Source organism: Suillus subaureus, assembly GCF_016647635.1.
Source record: "Suillus subaureus strain MN1 chromosome Unknown BJ212scaffold_9, whole genome shotgun sequence".
Lineage (NCBI taxonomy): Eukaryota > Fungi > Basidiomycota > Agaricomycetes > Boletales > Suillaceae > Suillus > Suillus subaureus.
In genome coordinates, this window is record NW_024538565.1 from 56580 (window position 1) to 76034 (window position 19455).

At 49.4% G+C, this 19455-nt stretch overlaps 6 protein-coding genes and 1 non-coding gene across 7 annotated transcripts; 4 read left to right on the forward strand and 3 right to left on the reverse strand.

Moving 5' to 3' along the window:
- Positions 1-1412: 1412 nt before the first annotated feature.
- BJ212DRAFT_1458898 (nucleolar protein 14) lies at positions 1413-4572 on the forward strand (the record flags this gene model as incomplete). The annotated part of the gene is made up of 7 exons (XM_041338895.1): positions 1413-1679; positions 1737-2004; positions 2056-2135; positions 2187-2252; positions 2299-3144; positions 3193-3981; positions 4031-4572. The coding sequence occupies 7 exons, from the start codon at positions 1413-1415 to the stop codon at positions 4439-4441; spliced, it is 2727 nt and encodes a 908-aa protein (XP_041195024.1). The 3' UTR covers positions 4442-4572.
- A 55-nt stretch (positions 4573-4627) lies between these two features.
- Positions 4628-4698, forward strand: BJ212DRAFT_t42. The gene has a single exon. It is a non-coding gene; the product is annotated as a tRNA-Gly (tRNA).
- BJ212DRAFT_1341240 (uncharacterized protein) lies at positions 4689-7256 on the reverse strand. Its single transcript, XM_041335136.1, is given in 5 exon segments — positions 4689-5957; positions 5970-6015; positions 6067-6456; positions 6518-7012; positions 7071-7256. The coding sequence occupies 5 exon segments, from the start codon at positions 7122-7124 to the stop codon at positions 4948-4950; spliced, it is 1995 nt and encodes a 664-aa protein (XP_041195025.1). The 5' UTR covers positions 7125-7256; the 3' UTR covers positions 4689-4947.
- Positions 7257-8768: 1512 nt separating this feature from the next.
- Positions 8769-10197, reverse strand: BJ212DRAFT_1341246 (ribosomal protein S10 domain-containing protein). Its single transcript, XM_041335137.1, has 3 exons — positions 10133-10197; positions 9611-10082; positions 8769-9555 (listed from the first exon to the last, which is right to left on the reverse strand). The coding sequence occupies exons 2-3, from the start codon at positions 9760-9762 to the stop codon at positions 8991-8993; spliced, it is 717 nt and encodes a 238-aa protein (XP_041195026.1). The 5' UTR covers positions 9763-10082; positions 10133-10197; the 3' UTR covers positions 8769-8990.
- Positions 9827-10581, forward strand: BJ212DRAFT_1445946 (mago nashi; the record flags this gene model as incomplete). The annotated part of the gene is made up of 6 exons (XM_041338168.1): positions 9827-9865; positions 9980-10082; positions 10133-10196; positions 10245-10332; positions 10391-10480; positions 10531-10581. 6 exons carry the CDS (start codon positions 9827-9829, stop codon positions 10579-10581), a joined length of 435 nt encoding a protein of 144 aa, XP_041195027.1.
- A 1254-nt stretch (positions 10582-11835) lies between these two features.
- BJ212DRAFT_1478729 (RNA12 protein-domain-containing protein) lies at positions 11836-15256 on the reverse strand (the record flags this gene model as incomplete). Its single annotated transcript, XM_041339748.1, has 16 exons — positions 11836-12101; positions 12154-12219; positions 12270-12372; positions 12422-12601; positions 12656-12825; positions 12877-12934; positions 12984-13483; positions 13542-13705; positions 13755-13833; positions 13888-14040; positions 14096-14159; positions 14213-14485; positions 14532-14618; positions 14672-14960; positions 15011-15069; positions 15116-15256. 16 exons carry the CDS (start codon positions 15254-15256, stop codon positions 11836-11838), a joined length of 2652 nt encoding a protein of 883 aa, XP_041195028.1.
- A 261-nt stretch (positions 15257-15517) lies between these two features.
- Positions 15518-19298, forward strand: BJ212DRAFT_1478730 (uncharacterized protein; the record flags this gene model as incomplete). The annotated part of the gene is made up of 5 exons (XM_041339749.1): positions 15518-16330; positions 16403-16472; positions 16526-17208; positions 17260-18145; positions 18214-19298. 5 exons carry the CDS (start codon positions 15518-15520, stop codon positions 19296-19298), a joined length of 3537 nt encoding a protein of 1178 aa, XP_041195029.1.
- Between the last annotated feature and the right edge of the window lie 157 nt (positions 19299-19455).

The window sequence follows — 19455 nt, forward strand, 5'->3', positions numbered from 1 at the left end:
ATATTTTTCATCGTCCTGTCGACAAGGTCATGAAATTTGTGGTTAGGCGGGAGTTCTCCGCCATCAGTAGTGCGTATCACGCATTTGGCCTCATTCAATGGTGACATGGTGTGTGGTAGAAGACACCGCCCCTGACCAGACGACAAATGTTCCGCTAGATACTTCCCTTATTTAGGATACAATGTGCAAATAAACAAACAAACAAAAGATATCGTGACCGTGCAAGCGCTGGCATTGTATATGGTTGACTGCACCTCTCAGAGCAAGTCATCAACATAAATATAAGCCATTAATTATGGAGGTTTAAAAGTCACGAGCCTTGGTGAGAAAACTGAGAACGACACCACCAATATCGACTGTTCTTGCCAGTGGTGGTTTTGGCGTTGCACGTTGACCATGCCTAGCCACTTCTCACGTTGCATGTTAACTATTGTTGACTGTGCCAATGGAAGAAAAACAGATCTTGACTCCGGCGACCACTTGATTAAGACCGGTGAGGATGAAAATCCGAGAAGCTGTCCATGAGTGAACCCTCATTGATGGCGTGTTCTGATAGAGGAAAAAAATGTTGTCAGCAGGTCCGACAGATTTTGATTCTGTGGTAACCACCTGGCTGAGATCAGTTAAGATGGACCTCCAAGGAAACCACCCATGAATGGCGTGCTCTGATAGGAAAAAAACCGCTGTTAGTAGGTTTCGAATCTAGCACAATCTAAGAGACAGATTTACATTCTGTTGCGGTTAGCTAAGACCAGTTAAGATCGATCCCCGAGTAAGGCATGTTACGATAGAAAAAAAACCTGTTCTCGGGAGGTTTCAACCCTGCACAGTCCGAGGTTGGCTAAGACCAGACCTCCACAACCATACATGAGTCAATGTCGAAGTGTGTTCCGAGAGAGAGAAAACCTTGTCGTCTGCAGGTTTTGATCCTGCACAGTCTAAGAGAAACAGATTTCCATTCTGCTGTGGTAATCACTTTAACTAGGTTACTTCTCAAACTGAGAACCTCCTCCTCAGAAAAACTGTTCATGAGTGAATGTCAAGGGTAAGACAATTTTCGGCAGGTTTCAAATCCGCACCATGTTCTGGTACCAGTTGGCTATGACTGATTAAGATAGACCTCATGAACTTCGATCCAGGATCCACGAGCCTGAGTGAATGTTCAAGGCACGCTAAAAGGAAAAAAAAATTGTTGAGCAGGTTTCAAACCTGCAATAAATTTCCGTCCTGTACGAACGCTTACCATTTGGCTAAGATTAATGGTCAGGATAGACGTCCGTAGTGCGAGTCAAAAATACCACGCATTAATGATGTCGACGATGGAGTCCTTAAGGAACGGTTTTCGTTAGGGGAAATCTGCTTATATAAGCATTACAACTTGTTGGCGGGCGACTTGGACCAGCACACAAGGCATGGCGAAGGGATCTCAGTTATCTCAGCTCAAATCAGCGTTATCTCAAGCGGGGATCAGCAAGGCCCCACAAAATGGAAAGAAGCGCAAACGTTCAGGTTCTGTTGACCAGGATAAAATCAAGAAGGCAGCCAAACTTCAGGAGATACACAAAAAGCTGAATCCCTTCGACATCAAGGTCACGAAGCTCAAACATGATATCGGCGGACGCAAGATCAAAGGGTCCAAAGGACAGCCCGCACAGAGCAAACAAGCAGGTATTCAGCAGGTGCGTATATTTTACTTTTTAGGAGTATCGACCGGTCTTCTAAATTGCCTACAATAGCGCGAGAAGACTCTGTTGAAAGAGTTCCAGGACAGAGGTCGTGTTGGCGGAGTTGTCGATAGGCGCTTTGGTGAAAATGACCCTTCTATGTCTGTTGAGGACCGTATGCTCGAGCGTTTTACGAAAGAAAGGCAGCGAGCTTCCAAAGGAACCATATTTAATCTTGAAGGCGAAGAACAGCTCACGCACTATGGCCAAAGCCTATCGAATCTGGATGATTTCGACGACGTTGGTTTGCCTATGGATGAAGACGAAGACGATGATCAAGGTGAGCATTCCTATGCTTCGCATCAAGCCCTCTTTGTTTAACTCGGTCAAGGCCAACTTGATCATGATATCGTGGGGAGGGCACACTTTGGCGGGTTTGGCGATAAGGATGAGGACGAAACAGACCATAGTGTGCGTCTCTCATAGCCTAAGGAGATACGTTGCACTCATATACTTCTCCAGTCCGACCGGAAGAAGTCAAAAGCAGAAGTTATGGCAGAACTCATCGCTAAGAGTAAAGAGCATAAGGTAATAGATTAGACTTCTTACTGGAGTCTTCCTAATTTTGGTTCAGGCCCGTCGTCAACTGGAAAAAGTACAAGAGGAAAATATGCGGCATCAACTTGATGAAGACTTTGATTCCTTGAGAAATCTGCTCTTCGCACCTGACGCTCAAACAACCGACAGCAACGTGGCTTCTCTGGGCAGTTCTGGAAACCAACCTGACATTCCCGCCGTAGACATAGATGAGCAAATGGACTATGACAGACAGGTTCGTGAACTCGCGTTTGATCAACGCGCAAAGCCAAAAGATCGAACAAAAACTGAAGACGAGCTTGCGCTTGAGGAAAAAGAGGCTTTAGAGAAGTCAGAAAGGCAGCGAAGGCGGAGAATGCTTGGAGAAGATGGAGAAGATAGTGATGACGGCGGAAAGAATCACGGAAAACGGAAGAGGGAACGTGGGGGTGACGACCTCGAGGACGATTTTGTAGGGGACGAGTCGTGGGGAGGTATTGGATCGGGATTAGGTGGGGTTGGCATAAGCTACCAGGCAGTTGCAGAGGACGACAGCGAGGAGGAAGATGTGGACGAACGTGTGGATGAGGATGAGGATGAGGAGACCGATGACGAAGATGAGAACAGTGAGGCGGAGGTGGGAAGCGAACCAAGCTTTGGCAGTGAGACAGGCAGTACTTCTGGAGGCGAGTTCGACGAAATCTCAACCAGCCAGAAGTCAGCAAAACTCAAACCACCAGGTGTTCGACATGAACTGCCCTTCACTTTCCCTTGCCCTGAGTCACACGAAGAATTCCTGGAGATCATTGGAGAAATAGACGATACGGATGTGCCTGTCGTTGTTCAGCGCATACGCACGTTGCATCACCCAAGCCTTTCCCCAGAAAATAAAGTGAAGCTTCAGGTAACGCCTTTCTTAGACAGTTGGGAACTCCGTTGACGAGCTCTATAGAACTTGACATTGGTCCTTGTTGACCATATACTCCATATCACATCTCCGCCTGCCCCACGATTCACGCTCCTGAACTCTATTGTTCCCCACCTCTTTGCACTTTGCCGCTCGTATCCGATCGAATCTGCGGGAATTTTCGTGGAGAAACTCTCGCTGATGCACAAAAATTTGGAGCGGGGATTATCGCGAGGCGCTCTTGAACTGAGTGCAAGAACATGGCCGGGACCAGCTGAATTATCCCTTTTGCGCACCATCGGAGTCATATGGTCTAGTAGTGATATGAGCCATCCCGTCATTTCACCTGCACGGCTTCTCATGGGTGCTTACTTGGGGTTGTGTCGTGTTCGGTCACTAACGGACATAACGAGTGGGCTCTTCTTATCATCTGCCTTCCTTCAGTACGAGGAATTGTCCAAGCGCCTGGTCCCAGAAGCCATCAACTTTTCTATCAACGCGGTCTTGCACCTAGCTCCGAGCTCTCTTAAAAATGCTGCGTCAATACCCGGTTCATTTCCTTCCCCCGACTTCCGCTCAGATCTCTGTGCACCCCTCGCGATTGACGTCAAGAAGTCCAAGCATCTCGACTTTCGCACACCAAACCTGCATCGGCTCTTGACTGACGACCATTATCAGGAGCAGGACAAATTTGATTTGCTAGGTCTCGCTTTCCGCCTTCTGGATCGGTTTTCAGAAATGTACAAAAGCCTCGACGGATTTATTGAACTCTATCAACCAGTTTTAGACATCCTCACGAAGCTCGACATCACAAAACTCTCGGAGGGCGTTCGAGTTAGTCGATATCATGATTGTGTGAAAAGTGGACTGACCATGATTTCAGACCCGAGCTTCCTCTTTGCAAGACAAGCTCACCAGGTTATTGAAGTTTGCTCGTCAAGCTCGCAGACCTCTTCTACTTCAGGCCCACAAGCCAATTCCGATCCCAACATATATACCCAAGTTTGAGTCAAGATCCTCCTCTTACCTGCGGCGACACGATCCCGATCATGAACGTAACGAGGCCTCGAAGCTTCGCTACCAACTCAAGCAGGAGAAGAAGGGAGCCATTCGTGAACTCAGAAAGGATGCGAAGTTCTTGGCAGCTGTGGAGCATAAGCAACAGACTGAAAAGGACCGCGCTTATAAGGACCACATGAATAAGGCGTTTTCATCATTGGAAGGCGAGAGAGCTGAACAAAAAGCCATGGATAGAGAGAAGGCGAAAGAAAAGCGTCGATCTGGACGCAAGTAGATTATTTAAATATCTAATGAGTCTCTAATTAGTGAAGGTGAACACTGACCACTGTAGTGGCTGATCACGCTGAGGTACTAGTAGTGCAAAAATCAGACAGTACACGTCTGCACTGTGAAGTGAAGGAGCTCCAAGTGGCGCGTTGTCGGCACCGCTAATATATGCTACTAATGTGACATTTAGAAAGCATTAATGGGGTAGTGGTAACCTGGGTCGTTGCCATCGACCCGCCGGGGGTTCGATTCCCTCTTAATGCATTTCGGTATGACTGGTGTTACATTCCGAAGGATTTGTCATCTTTTTGCCCCTTGCAGGTACTGCAGCTGTGGGACTGATCGATTAGATCAACGTCTCATTTTCCCTACAGCGTGAAACAAGCACAATTCAAATGGATAAGAGTTCCGTCAGGTTCTATCTTGGTTGTCGGGTATTTGTACCCTCCGATCGTAGGCACCTGAACTATACATGCGTCCTACTATCTCTGCAATAAGTTGAATAATTCATGATCATGAATGAACCCAAAGTTCGGCGACAACATCTAACTCTTTCAGTGTCCTTGCTTCCATCGCGCCGGACCCTAAGCGACGAGTGGCCTGATCTGTACCAACATCTACGAGCTCGTCCCTAACCAGTAGGATGCGCAGGCCGCCCGCTCGCAGAAATCCTGTCTGCACAGGCAGGAAGGTAAGTTCAAACTCTTGACTACCCTGTGCCTTCTCCACATCACCGTCCGATGAGTCCTCATGATGACTGGCGTGACTGGGATCGGTGAGCGTAATCGGGTTCAAAAACTGTGTGGAGGACCCAACAAATACGCAGCCTTTCAACTTTGTGCGTTTCTCCTCGTCAGCGAACTCGAAGTAAGGAGGTGGCAAAGTGGGTCGTGCGAGCATCTTCTCTGGCGAGATAACTAAGGAATTCTCGCTTGCCATGTTGGGGGAACTTTGCACAGGGGTGACGAGTGTTGACGTTGCAGAAGTGAGGCCGAGGGACGAGAACCGTGAGCTGATGGTCTCGGTGGCTTGGAATGGTTCAGAGTATGCAATCGCCGTGGCACGCGGATATTGAAGATGTTGTACAGCAAGAGTGATAACCCTTTGTTTCCCTTTGGCCTTTGGTAGAGCAGCAGAAACGGTGGCAGTGAAAGCGATATTGAAGGGCCGCTCAACTGTGATAGATTCCCTGGCAATATGATTTATGATAACATCAACCTCAACGTCCAATACGAGAGCAGGCACCGGTGGTGCTGGTTGTTGTTGATTTGGTGCGACAAACATGTTTATGTTAGATACAGATCCAGCTGCAGGTGATTGCGCATGCGAAGGGCCAGACATCGGGCGCGTGCGAAAGGGTGAGCCTGGTCTGTATGGAGCCGGTGTTGGGGAGCTAGGTCGAGAAGGGGGAAGTTGTGGAGATCGTGGTCGGGCGGGTGAGGATGGCGCACTTGGCACAGTGCGTTGAAGATAAGGCGGAAGTGCTGAGACAGGGTGCTGGAGTGGGAGAGCTGGAGCTGGAGCTGGAGCTGGAGTTGAGTTCGGAGCTGGAGAAGGGCCAGGGAACCGACGGGACAGCATCTACGTCTCAAAAGTGAGTGATGAAACCACTCTTTTGGACGGTGATCTCACCGAAGTTAATAAACGGCCAGGCTCGCCGAACTGAGAACGCCATGAGATGTCAAGTCTACCGAGAGGGATGACACTGCCTGGATGAACGACAGGAAACGAAAAAGACGATGTTGGGGTCAGGATATAGATGTACTGTCTTATGGCTTGTGGTTGCATGAGAGCCGTCGAACCAGAGAATAACATCTGATCCTTATCGCCTGCCGTGTTGGCATCGACGACGCTCCATCCCTCTGCGCATTCAAACTTCATGCGCTCGAACCACATCGCGTCTTGTGTTAAGTTCTGAATGTGGACCTCGAGAAACACTTTCTCGCGCTCTGACAAAGTCATCAACGCCGACGGAGACCGAGGTGTGTGTACCTTTGTCTTTACAGAAAGAGGGTTCGTGACCTAACGCGTTTTCAGTTGAAATGTTCAAATCGCTAGAAGTCCTACTAGAGGCGATACATACAGCAAACTTGTAAAACTTGCGGAAGGTTGCTTCATTCGAGTGATCACTAGCACCAGGGGAATGTCGGTATGACGGAGGCAGGTGGTACGAGACAATACAAGCTAGAACATGGTGACCTAACTCCTTCACCTCGTGATGAGCTACATATTCCAGTGAATCTCCCACTGCGAGCTGGAAGTCTGGGCCACCAAGTTCAGCCACTAGTATCTTGGAGTTTGCTGTCTGGATCTCAACGCGGACACTAACGCCCTCTATGTCGATATTTGTCTCATTGTTGATGCATATGCAACTAGAGAATGTTTCGCCTAGCTGAATAGCTCCGAATGAGGCAGGTAGTGTAAGGAACTCAGATGCTTGAGTGAGATCCCGTAAGGTCTTGGGGTGGCCTGAGAGAGGTGCCTTTCCCTGCAGAGAGAGAATGGACGCAGTAGAGTGGGCAGAGAATGAAGGAGAGCTAGAATAGAAGGGCTGCCATGCACTAGCTAGCGATGGTCTCTGTCATTAAATAACAGCATTGATCACCACATCGCGCGCTGAAAGGTTGTCCACCCACAGATACCCGCATCACTTTCAGTGACAAAAGATGTCCTTGTGCATCCATGTTCATGGCCGTGTATGAGCTGCGGTAGGCCAGGTTCTAGTATTCAAGTGCCTACTGTCTGAATACCGTCGAAGGCAAGGCTGCTGGCGCTGAGTGTAACTTGTTGTTTGTTCATATTAGAATTCATCAAGGCGACAATCGTTGCCCTCTTTACTTATTACGAGTTCACGAATTCATTGTGCACCATTGGATTCCGGAATTTGCGAGTCTTGTCATCCTCAATCCCTATCGCATATCAGGGGGTACAGAGGGTCGTCTGGTCACGGTTACTGGTTTAGCCGCAAGAACGACGAACATGTCGAGCATTTAAAGACCCTACTCTGGATGTTCTGTGGACTCGGCTGGACTATCTGGACATGCTCGTTCTCTGTTCTGGTGGGAAGTGAGATCGCAAGAACCAGTTGGTGAATTGGCCATTATGATTTTTCTTCTTCCCATTACTCGGATTCCACGCTTACTCAAGAATCTGGGATCGTCCAGCGGACTCTCGCATGTCATGTACACCACGATCTAACATAGCTTGTGATGCAACTTCTAAGCTCTTTTCCTCTTCCATTGGGACCCTCCTTCCGAATCTTAGAATTCTGACTTGGCTGTCTATTGGTGAAGTCTTCTCCCCCTTCTTGCGTTCTCCTGTAAGCCCAATTTGTCGACACTCAGGCTTTCAAACATTTCATGGAGCGTACCGCTGTTGCATCGCTCGCATCATCATCGTGTCCTTTCCTCAAAGAATTTTCATGTGCCGATGCAGAAGATTTGTCGATGCAAGCCGCGATTAGCGAGGCAGTTGTGGGCTGCAATATTTGAGCTTCAAATGTTGCATGTTGATCCTTTGGACATACAGGCCTTGACGCACGCAGTCTCTTTGCAAATGCTTTAAGAGTTGTATTTCTCCGTTCCAGATCTCAGACGCCCGGTGTTGAAATTTTGCTGCCCCCGTTCCGTGACGATATCGATTCCTTCACCTTCATCCTTTCACGCATTCCTCCGAAACGTCCACTTCTCGATTCAATGTCTGATTATTTATGAGGGTTCAGTGGATGAACATTTCCCCCGAACATTTCTTCTCGCGCTTACAAGCGTGTTTCATGCATCCCGGGGAACTCACAGAGTCGAGATTGAACTCTTAGGGGATATCAGACGATGATGCTAGCAACGAACCAGTCGTTGTCACCTCTCCCATGTTGCGTTCGCTTCTATCATTCAAGGGACTCGATTGCTTAGATCTTGCTGATGTATGCGCCGCGCGGTACCTTCATAACAAACGTGGCCCTGTCTTGTCCACACCTATGGAAATTCTACTTGGGTAATCGAGGCTGCTGGCTCATTGCACCGTTGCCGACCTTTGATGATGGAGTCGCATCTCTTTTAGGACACTGCCGCCAGTTGTCCAATCTAGGAACTTCTTCGATGCCACTTTCACAAGTGACACCATACTCATTCCCCCAGTCGATGCCGCTGTTAATCCAAGTACACGTCGGTTCATCTCCCAGGCCTCGGCTTACTACAACTTTTAATATCGCAACTGCACAAGTTTTGGCCTCAACTTGATCGTTTGATTATGGTATTGTCAGTTCTGAACGAACATGTACCATATGCATGATATCAAAGGTGTTACCAACATAACTTACTGTGTTGAATTGATATCAGTTCATAATGTTTGTACAGCCTCTGGTATGAATTCAATCAAGCATGATCATCATCACCCTCAAAGGTTGAAATTACATCAACGCTGACAAGCTATGAGTGTGTAGGATAGCAATAAAACATGCATGGGTTCAAGGTACTCTAGTTACAGTAATATCATGCATGGCTACCACAGACCATCAGGTGATTATAGTGGGAGATAGACAAAAGATAGAGTATAAAAGATCAAAGTTCTTGCCGCATGATTTTCTTCGCCAACGCCTTGACATTATCGGCACCGGAACCCGGTCTGGTTGTGCCCACAGCTGCATCTACCATATGTTGTCCGATACCAGGAGGTGCCCTCTTCCATTGAGTCACTCTCAACCCAACCCCAGGCATTGCATGTCGAGCGATGTACCGCACCCAACGGTCGACGACCTCGGGGTCCGCATCCCATGCTTTAATTGCACGTTTGTGCACCTTCCGTTCAAAGTTCTCTTGACTCTTCTTGTGCACGAACGGACCGCGAGGTACAGTCCATAGCGAGCGTTGTGTTGGCAAGTACACCGGGCGTGAAATTGGGATACCTAATGCTGCAGCTGCATGTCCTACAAAATGCATGTACAGTTCAAGGAATTGATGGTTATATGCGCGGAACTGCAGCTGAGCGACCGGAACTGAATGAGTGCGGGGGTGGTATGACGGGGGATAGAGGCTGCGTCCATGAATAGTCATGGAAGAAAACTCTTCTTCTGTTAATGGTGCAGGAGCCTCCGGTTCCAGTTTCCGAGTAGGCAGCAGTGGACCACTGCATAAAGGCTGATATCATTCAGCTGCAAGACACGCAATGAGCAAGCACATACCTAGTGTTGCTGCTGCTGCCATTGAACCGTACCAATCTGGCTATGGTTGGCAAAGCTAGACAGGATCGTTGAGGGAACATGTCTTCAAGTTCGCGAATCGCGACTAGTACTCTGTATGCAAAATATCGAACCCGGCGAATGCCGGATCGCATTTCTCGCCAAACCTTCTCACTAATATTCCAATTTGAGCTTGGACAGTTTCGACAATAGACCGCTATGTCTTCCCATGACAGTGACCCATTCTATCTCAGGCGGGTGTCCTGCTAATTCATGAAATAACTGGGCTGACAGACGTTTTCAGATACTAGTAAATCATCTTGAATCCCGTTTGTAATATCGCTAAGTATTCATGCAGCACCGGTCATTCAGGAAAACACGGTCCATGAATTTTTGGAGTTTGAGTACTCCCATGGTCGTCTTCGATATGCCAACAACTCGAATTATAGGAATGACAGCTTGATCCGGAAAGAAAGTCAGTAATTCATCTTGCATTCCACGCGGCTGCTGACCTCAAGTCCTTAGTGTGGGTTGGGCCGTTAGTGGTCAAGGAGCTCAAACGCATTGTGGAATCGAGTGAAATCACAAAGTAATCATACTCTTCGCTCCATTTTTGACCTGCTGACTTGCCATCCAGGGAAGACGATACGAATTGGCCGAAAAAAAACATCGTTGGAAAGCAAGAACTCGAGATACGTGTAGGCAATGACCACATTGCTTTCGAGGTTCGTGACTAGCAGTACTTTTACACATGTGATATTATAAATCATTCGTCCCATCCAGACTGCGAAAATCGGGTCGCTTGTTGATATCCAAGACAGCGAGGATCCTGAAGGACTTCGTGTATTTTACTACCTCGTACAAGACTTGAAGGTATTCTTTCGCCTGCTTTCCCTTACACGATCTTACAGCCATTTGTTTAGTGTTTGATATTCTCCCTCATTTCTCTTCACTTCAAGATCAAGCCTATCTAGCTACATTCGTATCTCTTGGGCCAGGTCCAAATGACGCACCATCATCACCATAAATATTACCTTTGTATCACCCTAAAATTCAGGCAATGCTGCTTAAATCACTTTACGACCTATTATCGATGAACGGTCCTGTCTCCGGAACTGGCTGGCATGGATAGACTATCTAGGCTCAATGCGCCAGAACCACTAGACCTCCATGCTTTGTCACTCTTGGTTGCTGTATTAATACCTGCAACTGATGGCAAGTTGCAAATTAGTTTTCCACCTCAACACCTCTCAATTGGCCATGTAAGAAGGTACTTATGGCATCCAGATATCGCCATCAGTTATATATCTTCCACTATCTTGAATCTCTTCTGAATAGTAGCATAGTGCTGCATCTCTACTGCACTCACACTCGGGCGTGCTTCATGCATACTGGGGAACTCGGAGTTGAAATTGAATTCATAGGGGATATCAGACGATGAGGCTAGCAGCGAACCGGCCGTTGTCACTTCCCTCGTGTTGTATGCGCTCCTATCATTCAAGGCACTTGACTGTTTGGATCTTGCGGGTACATGCACCGCGCTCATTGATGTTACCTCCGTAACAAACATGGCCACGCCTACGGATCCAAACTCTACTTAGGTGATCGAGGCTGCTGGCCCATTGCTCCGCCGTTACCGGCCTTTAATGGTGTCGCATCTCTTAGGACAAGTACTGCAGCCAGTTGTCCAGTCAGATCTAGGAATTTCTTCGATGCTACTTTCACAAGTGACATCGTAAATATTCCTCCAGTCGATACTGTCAATCCAAATATGATAAATCTATACATCGATTCATCCCCATGATATCGATGATCCTTCCACGTGCCACCGTCACGGAAATGCTGTCCGTCCTAATGCCTTACATAAACCATCGCATTCTGAACAGTGTATCTCAGCAGCGTCAGCGAAGGAAGGAGACAGCAGATAGTACGTGGCCCAAGTCGAAAGCAGAGTTGGAAGCAAGGGTAGCTGGAGGAAAGCAATAGCGTACTAAGTATTGATTCCATGTATTGAATCACCATTCACAGGCCATGCGCATTACTTCGTAGGCGCGGAGGCGTCATAGTTTACCAGGGTATCTATACTGGACTGGGAGAACAATACCAGGTCAACCGCAGTCTACCCTAAACACACTCAACCCATGTACTATGTAGCGTCTGAGGACAGTCGATCTGTAGAATTTGAAGAGCATATGAATGCGAAACATCCAGTGTACGATACTATATAATCAAACTCTCTTCGCCAATACTCTCTTCAGCTCAACATTCCGCTTCTCCAGAGTCTGAATCTTTGTTTGTGCGGAACGCATCTTCTTCAACAAGTATTCCTTCCGCTCGGATGTTGCTCTACGCCTGAACCACCAGAATGAGTGCTCCCCTTTTGAGAGGTCCTGAAGTGTGCTAAGCTCGGATTCGCATGTACGAACGGTATTTTCAGCGCTCGAGATAATTTTCTCGTTGAGCGCGATGTCTTGTGTGGCTTGGAAGACAGGGTCTGCCGTATCGTCAGTGAGGGGAAATTAGATAACAATTGCATTGCCCATTACCGTTCACAAGTCTCTCAAAGACACATTTGAACACGGGCTTTCCGGGACGTATCGTGGATGGTCGACCTGAAAAGGATATTAGACAGTTGTCCCCCAGCCTGAATGATTGACAATACCATGTTGTGTGCTGATAGATATGATCTCAGCGTGTTCCATGGCACGAAGTGGCAGCTCGTCTCCCTTGAAAGGCGCATCGAGTAACACTTCGTAATACGGCAGCTGACGAGAAAAGTGAGCAACCTGTGGACTAGCACATGAGGTTGAGTACCTCAGCTTTGCGTGCCAGTTGCTTGAGCACGGTCCACGCCTGCTCCCTGGACCACAGCAAACTCTTAGCGTCGTCGATGTCCTCTCCAAAGGCCTTCTTCCTCAGTTCTCCGACACCGCTAGTGATGATGTCTTCTACCGCTTCCTCGATGCATTGGCCACTGCAGACTTTGTGGATTAACTATGTGAGGAAGCGTATTAATATGCGCGTTAAAGGAGACAACAGATGACTCACACGTTCAAGGTCGCTCGTGCGGCCGCCAAGGTGTTCTATGGCCTTATTTTGTGCAGGCGTGAGGTCCGATGTGATGCCAGCATCGTACAGGCGTCTGCGAACGAAGGAGAGTGCAGTAGGGGCATCAGCATCATACAGAGCAATAGAGTTCAAGGGCTTGGAAGGCAACGCTGTAACACCATGTTAACAATACTTCATAAGGGTAAAGATATAACACACACCCCGGGCCAGTAGCTTTGCGTTCTCGCGGTTGTCGCTGACCACGATAACATGGGCAATCTCGAAAGACATTAGGAGCACAATTGACAAGTGGAGCAATGCGAATCACCTGGTTCTCGGCGAGGGACGCTGCCCAATGCGCCAAAACGCCGAGAAGTTCCTCCTTGTAAATTCCTCCCCGTGCGGCATAGTTTTTGATGACGACAATCGGCAGCGTACGCACAGCTTGCACGTCCTCTGCGTGCCGGCGTTGTTGTCTCGCTAGCTCCTCACTCATCTTCTCCTCTCCACCACTTGAGTTTTCAACATGTTTCTCCATCGCATCGAAGCTCGCAAACCCGTTGTCGTCGCCCTCTAGTAACTCGTCGCCCACCCCAAGCTCGCATATAATGCCGTTTCCGGCAATACAGTCCAGCCGTGGATCATGCCATGTCCCGGCACGAATACGGGCGCGAGTCCGCACTTCTTCGGCTCGTTGTTTCTCAGCTTGTTGTGCTGTTTTAACGGCGCGCTGCGCAGAAGCGCGAAGGGAATGATTGACTTTCTTCAGTGCTGTGCCTGTGACTTCGAGAATTTGTTTCAGCTGGTCTTCAAGGGAGGACTTGAAGCCTGCTAGAAATACGTTAATTATTTAGTCAATGAAGTGAAGAATAACCAATCAAATCACCTTTTTGCCCGATTAGGCCAACGGTCGCAATGTCCACCATGTTGTTGACGGAGTTTAGGAAGGTGAAAATTGGTTTGTAGCCGGTCTGATGTGCGAGTGCGGAAACGAGACGCGTGTCTGATGTCGCTCTATTGAGCTCAGCACAATCGATCACTAAAGCTTTTCTATAAATTATGATAAGCTGTGTCTAGATGGATATAATGTATTACAAACCTGCCAGTGTCGCGGATGATAGCCTCGAGCATACGCGATTTGCCGCTGCCCTGGGGACCATGCACAAATGCAACAGTAGCTATTCAAATTGTGCTGTCAGCATTTTACATTGGAAAATGTGCGAGAAACTTACAAGGTAGGTCAGAGAGGTAGCTCCGCAGAGCGCTTTCTGCGTCCTTACGCTCCTTCCAGATGTCTCCCTGTGGAGGGACATCTTCACGAGCCAAGCTCGTGAGGGAGAACCGGTCCAAGGCATTCGCACGAAACCATTTATATAATTTGTATTCTGAAATGAAAGAAATGAGTTGGTACGTTCCATGACCATGATCGAAAATACTTACCGCGATAATCGAACCAATTAAGCATCTTCCCTTCAACAGAGAGGACTCTTACGGGATCGAATATCTAAACAATTGTTTTCTAGCTCTCATGAATAAATTAGAAAATGGTTCACACACAGTGTAAGTCAACGTGCCGAGCAAGAAAAATATGATCGGCAACACGATCCTGGGATGCGAAGTCAACCAGTCCCTAATTGCATGGGCCTGAATGGGGCGTTGGTATACAGTCCTCAGGCATGTTGTTCCACCACCACTGGAAAATGTGTATCCATGGATGGTGTTCCGTGCGACAGTGGCGGAGCGTACGCGGTGGAATAGGATATCAGAGGAGCGAAGCGTGCCTGCGGGAACAGGTGTAGGGGCGGTGATATTGAGTATTCGGCCGCACGGCTAGCACGGGGTAAGGAGAAGTAAACTTATAATTGAGTGAACTCACTCTAAATAGACTATACAAGGCTTCTTCGGGAACATCTGGGCCCTGGAAGGATACGTGAACGATTCCTGACGGATAACGGTACATATCCTGATCGTTTCGTTTGCATTCTCGCCAAGCAACTTCTACTTGCGAAAACGCACCTCAAGAAACGGCTCCCCCTTCACGAGCCAGATATTGCAGTAATTAAGTCCAGACCAAGAAGGGAGACCGCCATGCTTAGTAGCTTCAAGTTGGAGATCCGTCTGGAGCGTTTCGAGCGCGTTCTGGTTATCACGAGCAGTATAAGTGAAGCGCACAAAGATACCGCCATCCTTCTGGTAAGGCTGGAGCTCTCGAATGTGGAAGTCGTGCGTCTTCACGGTCTCGAGACGCTCATGCAAGCGCTCCAAGAGGTTTTCCTCGCGTAATATGCCAATATAGTGTCGAAGGCTGCGTGGGTTTAGTTAAGGTAGAAGGTGTACTACTTGGGTGGTACGAACTCCCAGATACCGAGGCGAATAGGAAAGATGGAGTCGATGAACAACCATCGTTCTTGAGACTACAGATAATTAGTATCGAGAACCTCTGGTCTCGAAGTCACTTACGTCCCCGTCCAATTTAGATATGCTCGCCGCTGTCTCTGGTGTGTGCGTGAATACACGTATGCTCGTACGTATTCGTCGTGTCTGGTGTAATAAAGAGCGCGAATTTCGATTAGCCAAGTTAACCGCACTTCTTGAATACATGCTGCGGCCTATCAGAATCTTGGCCAGACTAGCTGGCTACCAACAGCAGACTGGAATGATTTACTGGCAGTTCCTTATAACGTAATGACCCAGTTGTGTGATCGTGGGAGAGTATCGCCTCGTTTGTGTTCTTGTGCGGATGAAACGGAGCAAAGTTTGCATCCCGTGAGGGTTCTCCACGCGTTGTAGACACTGTCAGTTTGTGCGCACAGGACGACAGCGACCACTGGATCGAAACTGTTCTCGTCAACGCAGACAGTGATGAGCACCTATACCCAAACACAGCCCCGTCCTCCTCCAGCCGCACTTGGACGCAAAAATTCGTTTTTCGGCGCCATCAAGAACATCGTCACTGCCCCACTCTCATGGTTTGGTGGCAGCGAGGAAGACTTTGGCGATGGCGACGCTAGAGGAAAGCGAAGGCGGCTGCCCATCGCTTCAGAACAAACACGCGATGACTCTGACTCTGACTCAGAGCAACGGACCAAGAGAATGAGGATGGGTAGCCCCAACAGAGATAAGCAGCCATACCTTGATCCCCCCAGATCAGCCTTCAGACAGCACCATAAAACATCTGAAGGTGCACGCATCCAAAATCATCGCCATGTTTCGCCCTCGCCACGAAAAGCTCTCCGCGTACCCACTGCCACACCCCGTAATAGGCGCACGATGTCCCCTTACCCAAGTGGGTCACAGCTCAAGGCACAGCCGTCTGTGCGTACTATGTCTCTTGATCCTCCATCTGGGCTAGGCTATTCCGGTTCGCCAGCAAGGTTGCAGCCAGTCCCGACTATGCAAGATCTCACCGAGGAGAAAGATGCCATGTCCATCAGCAGGGAACCGTCCATGTCAAACCTTCGCATGCGTACGTCTATTACACCCCAGCCCTCGGGTTCCGATTTTGGCCCTGTCATTCCCCCTCGCTTGGAGCGCGATCCAACCGAGCCGCCACCACTTACAACATTGATGTCAAACCCCATGTTTGTCAAAGCCCCGCCTGGCTTGCAGAAGTCTAGCACTGCGGAAATGACCAGACAAGCCACTCTTGGTTCATTATTAGACTCTCAGCGTAAGGTGAGGATTATTTTTTATTTTTCTCTTTTTGTTTCTCTTGCCATAGACGTACCTTTGACACGATTTTCTCAGCAAACCCGTTCACCTGTCCGACGAGGATCCGTTTTGTTTGGCACTGGATCCATGACGGATATATCTGCTCGTGCGTATGCCCACATTCTTGGTCGCTTTTAATGATTGATTATCCTGCAATAGCTCATCTTTGGCCGATCAATCCTGCCGAGAAGGCCCTGCATGAGCTTGAGGTATACAAAACTCCCCTCCTTCCCTCGCGTCTCAAGGGTGCACCGATCCCGGACACTTTTATATCCAAGAAGAGTCGCCCTATCACTCTCATGCATGACCGGGACCGAGAGCATAAGAAGGGGAAAGGCAAGAACAAGATGAAGGATCGAGATGGTGTCAATGGGACAAAGCCATACGCGGGTGAGGGTGGCATGAAGAAGTGGCTCGCAAGGAGGAAGCGAGAAGAGGAGGCGGTGCGAGCGTATGAGGAGGCTGACCGAGAGAAGGACAAAGAGCGGGCGATGGAGGAGGACGAGAGTGCTGAAGTTGAGGCTGAAAGGTTAAGCGAACAACAAAAGAAAGCACAGGCGGAAGAGGTGCAACGTAAGAAGCAAATGGAGGTTGCCGCACTCCCGAAGGCACCTGCATTCGAACCGAAGCTCAGTACCACAAGGGAGATGTCGTCTCTCCGCGTTGGACGCTCGCGAATGCGCAATCACATTGAGCGCCCGTCGGCAAAGCGCACAAATAAGTTCTCTGCGGCGTTTGAAGATGACGAGGATGTTATGGATGATGAAAGAGTTGCACTCGAGGAGGCTGCAAAGAAAGTACCCGTATTCGAAATCCCTGCTGGATTCACGTTTGCCAAAGAGGTAGATCAATTTTATGGCACTTCTGAATCAACGATCTCATCATTTTCACAGACATCCATCCCTCACGATACCACAGGCGCAAAAGAACCTCCCATCAGTGCGCTTCCATTTTCATTGTCTAAACCGATTGCACCTGCGGCCAAGTCGGTCTCAGCACCCGAGCCCTCTGCAGCCCCCGCTCCAGCAGTCCCTACCATCTCGTTTGTTCCTCCTACCCCACAGCCGCCCAAATCAGAGGAACGTACTGAGCCTGCACCCGTTACATCCACCCTTTCCACGAGTGCTTCTAATATGCCCAATTTCTTTGCTAATACGGCTGCGTATACCAAGCCGTTGGTTGTTACTACCCTCTCGGGGTCTTTTGGTGCACTCCCTCCTGTTCTCGCACCCACACCAACACCAGCACAAGTGCCAGAGGCTCCAAAGGACACTGAGACCTCTACTTCCTTGTTCGGTACGCCTGTAACTCTCCAAGTATCTGGCACACCATCCGCTGCGCCTGCTGCAAGTTCTATGTTCGGAGCGGCTCCTGTGTCTGCAAGTACCTCAATCTTCGGCCCTTCTTCCACTAGCACTGGCACGTCATTTGGTGTTTTAGCACCACCAAAAGCAGCGCCTGCTGCGATAGAGATGACGCCTGTCGCTTCCCCCGTCATTTCTCCGCTACCGGCACATGCCTCTACCCCTGCACCGTCCTCTTCGCCATTCTTGTTTAGTGCATCAACTACACCTGCTGAAATTGCCCCTGCAAGTGAAGCTCCGAAGCTAGCGGAGCAAGAAGCGAGCAAACCTTCGTCGCTCTTTGGAGCTACTCCATCTACCGCCCCATTCAGCTTTGGCACACCGGCTGTTTCTGCACCTGTAGCCGAGCCATCCAAGCCCGGATTCTCTTTCGGAGAACGAGCGCCGACACCTGCGATGACAGAGCCATCGAAGAGTGCTTTCTCATTCGGCGGGCCCGCACCTTCTACGACCCCTGCTCCCGTGCCCGCTCCTGTGATAGAGGCTCCCAAACCATCTTTCGGGAAGCAAGATATAACCTCGGCGGCTGGATTCTCATTCGGCCCACGCCCAACACTGCGCCCGCAGAGGAGAAACCTGCCTCGGTTCTTCCGCCTTTCTCATTTGCGTCTGCTTCACCTGCTCCAGCTGAGAAGAAGCCATTCACCTTTGGCACCTCTTCTCCTGCACCACCTACTGCTACAGCCAAGCCATTCAGCTTCGGGCATGCCAACGCGGGCAGCAATGCCGCTGACACGAGCAAATCGTTCAATTTTGGGCAGTCTGCTCCTGCTCCTGCATCCGCCCGTCCCGCTACGCCACCAAAAGTAGACCAGGAGATTAGCATGGACGAGAGCCCGAGTCGCGATATGAATACCAACGGGAAGGCGCCAGAGCGGCTAACACTCGATTTCTCTTCTTTCCCTGGTGCCAGTAGCACCCCCGCAGGGAGTACCCTCTTCGCGCAGAGCCCTGCTACGGCAACAGGCCCTGGATTCGGATTTAGCACGGCTAGTGCCAATCCATTCGCGAAGCCAGAGGACAAGGAGAAGCCGGGGATGGCGTTTGGCTCTGGGAGCTTTGGCCAGCCTTCTGGTTCGGGCTTTGGATTTGGTCAGGGCGCAACTGAAACACCTGCCCCAGCATCTGCAGGGCCGTTTTCGTTCTCGCAGGCAGCATCACCTAATGTGGCGCAGACTCCAGGGTTTGGATTCAGTCAGACCGCAAGCAACGCATTTGGGCAACAGCAAAGCACATCGTCAGCACCATCGAGTCCGTTGGCATTTAATCGTCCAGGGACATCGTTCTCTTTTGGCACACCCGCGTCTTCGCAGCCTGCTGCTCCTTCGTTTGCGTTCGGGGGTAGTCAGCCTGCGTCGCCAGCAACCTCCGCCGGCGGGCTTCCACAGCCCTCAGGTGGTGGGTTCGCATTCGGTCAGTCGGGTGCAGCGCCAGCTGCAACGCCAAATTCATTTGCTCCTACTACCGCTTCATCTGGCGGAGGTGCTCTATTTACCATCGGTGCTGCTCCTCAGCCTGATGGAAGACAAATCAAGAAGCTTCCTCGTCGTGGAGTTGGGAGACGCTAACCGTCTCCGAGACCTTTCCTTTTGGTAACCCATGGGCTATTACGGACTTTCTCCACAGAAAATTCATCTCGTCTCGTCTCGTTTCATCTCTGCTTTCAATTGCGCTACCATCACCTCACTCCACCCCGACCAATTCTGATGTCAAGCATCAACCGGC